The sequence below is a fragment of the Suricata suricatta genome, chromosome 14, assembly GCF_006229205.1.
Source record: "Suricata suricatta isolate VVHF042 chromosome 14, meerkat_22Aug2017_6uvM2_HiC, whole genome shotgun sequence".
In the NCBI taxonomy this organism is placed as follows: Eukaryota; Metazoa; Chordata; class Mammalia; order Carnivora; family Herpestidae; genus Suricata; species Suricata suricatta.
Genome location: NC_043713.1, coordinates 72276784 through 72280663, shown reverse-complemented (window position 1 = coordinate 72280663; position 3880 = coordinate 72276784). Strand labels below are relative to the sequence as shown.

General features: G+C 47.3%; 1 protein-coding gene across 13 annotated transcripts in view; it reads left to right on the top strand.

The window, feature by feature from the left end:
• The window catches only part of ACACB (acetyl-CoA carboxylase beta), a 125155-nt gene that overhangs the window by 97753 nt on the left and 23522 nt on the right, over positions 1-3880 (top strand). For all 13 annotated transcript variants that reach the window (XR_003902362.1, XM_029921370.1, XM_029921373.1 and 10 more), the window contains 2 exons: positions 2143-2298; positions 3142-3345. Coding sequence is in view for 12 of the 13 variants with exons in the window: in XM_029921370.1 (XP_029777230.1) it covers positions 2143-2298; positions 3142-3345 (360 nt within the window). In the remaining variant the exon portion in view is untranslated. The remainder of the gene's footprint in view (positions 1-2142; positions 2299-3141; positions 3346-3880) is intronic.

Here is a 3880-nt window from a genome sequence, read left to right as displayed (position 1 = left end):
TGGGATCAGTTTCTTGATTTCTCTTTCAGCTGCTTCATTTTTGGTGTATAGGAATGCAACTAATTTCTGTACATTGATTTTGTATCCTGCAACTTTACTGAATTCATTGATCAGTTCTAGAAGGCTTCTGGTGGAGTCAGTTGGGTTTTCCATGTAGAGTATCCTGTCATCTGCGAAAAGTGAAAGTTTGACTTCTTCTTTGCCAATTCTGATGCCTTTTATTTCCTTTTGTTGTCTGATTGCTGATGCTAGGACTTTCAGCACTATGTTAAACAGCAGTGGTGAGAGTGGACACCCCTGTCACGTTCCTGATCTCAGGGGGAAAGCTCTCAGTTTTTCCCCATTAAGGATAATATTGGCTTTTCATAAACTGCTTTTATAATGTTTAGGTAAGTTCCTTCTATTCTGACTTTCTCAAGGGTTTTTTATTAAGAAAGCTGCTGTATTTTATTAAGAAAGATGCTTTTTCTGCATCTATTGACAGCATCATATGGTTTTTATCCTTTCTTTTGTTAATGTGATGAATCACATTGATGGATTTGCGAATATTGAACCAGCCCTGTAACCCAGGAATGAATCCCACTTGATCATGATGGATAATTCTTTTTATATGCTGTTGAATTCGATTGCTAGTCTTGTTGGGTATTTTTGCATCTGTATTCATTAAGGATATTGGTCTGTAGTTCTCTTTTTTGGCTGGGTCCCTGTCTGGTTTGGGTATCAAGGTGATGCTGGCTTCGTAGAATGAGTTTGGAAGCTTTCCTTCTATTTCTATTTTTTGGAATAGTTTGAGAAAAATAGGTATGAGCTCTGCTTTAAATAAAATTTTTTTTAATGTTTGTTTTTTGAGAGAGAAAGAGAGCAAGCCAGCGAGGGGTAGAGAGAGAGTGAGAGAGAAGTCCCAAGCAGGCTCTGTGTTATCATCTCATAGTCCGATGTGGGGCATGAGCTCACAGACCATGAGATCATGACCTAAGCCAAAACCAAGAATTGAACACTTAGCTGACTGAGCCACTCAGGTGCCCCTGAAAACTACTTTTAAAAATCAAGGAGAAAGAAGGATGCCTGGATGATTCAGTCAGTTAAGTGTCTGACTTTGGCTCAGGTCATGACCTCACAGTTCATGGGTTTAAGCCCCGCGTCAGGCTCTGTGCTGGTAGCTCAGAACCTGGAATCTGCGTCTGATCGTGTGTCTCCCTCTCTTTGCCCTTCTTCCACTCGCACTCTGTCTCTCTCTGTCTCTATCTCTCTCAAAGAATAAACACTAAAAAAAATTTTTTTTTAATCAAGGAGAAAGACCCAGAATCCCACTCTACAGGCATGCAGGGGTCATCCCTGTTGGTGACCCTTTCCAGGCATGAGTCCCATACACAGAGTTGCCAGTGTAGTGTTGGGGGTGGGGGCTGAGGGTGGACCAAGCATTTACTGTTTTACTGGTCAGTGCCTTGGAGACCTCATCTCCCATGTTAATGAAGATGATCCGCTTCATGCTCTGTTCTTGCCTGGATGTACTGTGCATGTGATGTTTTGTTTTGTTTTTCCTAATCCTCTATTGATGGATGTTAAGCTAATGTCAGTTTTTCACTGCCTTGGTCAACTAGCTACTTTCATGGGTCTTTTTTATTGTCAGGTATGGTAACAATAGATCGGGAGACAGTTGCCATTGAAAAGAGTGGCAGTCTCAGATCCCAAGAGGAGGGGTGCACCATACCACCAGCAGCCACGTGGAGAAGCAGCAGAGGGGGGAGGGGAAATGGGTCAGAGCCTTCACTGTGGTTCCTGCAGGAAGGGCAGGGTAGGCTGGCTTGGGATTGGCTTGTCTGAAGAATTTTCAGCAGGTTCTGGAACTGAAGGGCTGTCTCTAATTGTGCGGAACCTGGGCCTGGGATGGTTAGGGCAGGGGGACAGTGGCCAGGAATGTGAGAGCCCCAAAGAGGAACTGTGTGCTCTGGACTGGTTGGCTTGCATTTGAAAAGCACACGCATGGGTGAGTTGTTGACTCTCTCTAGGAACCAGTAACTCTGCAGGGTCAGTCCCTCTCTGGGGGAGGTGGGGAGAAATGTTTTCCTCCCTCGTCTGTCTGAGGCCCCGTTTCGGGCCCTGCGCCCCTTGCCTTAGTGCCTGTCTCTCCCGCTTTGGCAGGAAGCCTCCTTTGAGTACCTGCAGAACGAAGGTGAGCGGCTGCTCCTGGAAGCCATGGACGAACTGGAGGTGGCGTTCAACAACACGAGCGTGCGCACCGACTGCAACCACATCTTCCTGAACTTCGTGCCCACCGTCATCATGGACCCCTTCAAGGTCGTGCCTCTGGGGAGGCTCTGGGTCCACCTTTCCCCAGGCCTGTGGCTCTTCCTTCCTTACCGCTTTGGGGTCTTGTCTCCTTGCACTTGACCCAAGTTCCAGGACCTCTATGTGCGTTTTCGAGCCTCAGTTGTGGCAGGTGGACAAGCTTCCCTCAATTCAATTCCAGAGCTGTATTTGTGTCGCTGCCCTCAGGGATATCCCTGTTCTGATGTTCAGCCTTCACAGGCGGCAGGCTTCACCTTTGGGATGACACAGACGCCCAAAATGTCTGGCGAAACAACATTTCATCCCTGGTTCCTGGCTCTTTGGGCTCTTGGGGACCGTGTGTGGGAGGGAAGGAGATAAGAGACCCATTCTCCCACGGCTGGTTCGTCCTGAGCAGGCAGAGTTGATGCTGGTGATTCTGGGATGAAAGAAGTCCTGGGACATGAGCTTGGCATCTGTGGGGTGCAGAGGGCCCACGCCGAAGCCCCGTCTCCACCAACCCACGTAGTTCCCGGAAAGGAAAATGCCAAGGCTTGAGCTACATGGTGGAGATTGAAACGATGTAGATGCACCAGCCCTGTCACTTACCAGCCTCATTTTCCTCCTCTGTCAATGGGGTATAAAAATGCCGCCCTCTCTGAGTAATTATGAGATGAATGAGATAATATATACTTAGCATGTGGTTATTTCTGGCCAGTAGTGGTTGGCTAGATACTGTGTCACAGGTGTTTTGCATTCAGTGTCCCTCATCGTTCCGCTATTAGAAGAAGTGTTTACAAATGGCTAGAACTATCTATTACAAGTGTTGATGGAATGGGCCCTGAGATTGGGATTGCTGTGATTTGGGGACAGATTGAGGAGTCCGTGCGTTCCATGGTGATGCGCTACGGCAGCCGGCTCTGGAAACTCCGCGTGCTCCAGGCTGAGGTCAAGATCAACATCCGCCAAACCACCACTGGCAGTGTTGTTCCCATTCGTCTATTCATCACCAACGAATCGGGCTACTACCTGGACATCAGCCTCTACAAAGAAGTCACGGACCCCAGATCTGGAAATGTAAGTCTGGGTGGGGCCCACAGGGACCCCTTTCAAAGCGGGAGGCAGAGGCAGTCTGCTCAAGAGAGTAAGACACAGACTAAAGTGATGTTTGGTGGCCATCGTGCTTTGTCATGATGGATTGGGGTGGCCGCTTTGAGTTTACAGGAAATATGTTAGCCTCTGAATTCCGCTGGTTCATTCCTCTAGGAAGGAGCATCAATCCAGGTCAGTCCCTTCAAGGGCTATGTTTGGGGGAAGATGCAGAATCCCATGGGTCGCTGTAATGCAGCTCCGACTGGTTCACTTAGGGAAATGGGCATTTTCCCCAGCCGTGCTTTATTTTTTTTTATTTTTATTTTTTTTTTAATTTGAGAATTTCCCAAATCTGGGAAAAGAAATACACATTCCAATTCAAGAGGCACAAAGAACCCCCTTAAGACGTAATTTGAATTGGCCTTCAGCACGACATATCATAGTGAAACTGGCAAATGTAAAGATAAAGAGAGAATTCTGAAAGCAGCTAGGGAGAAAAGGGCCCTCACATACAAGGGGA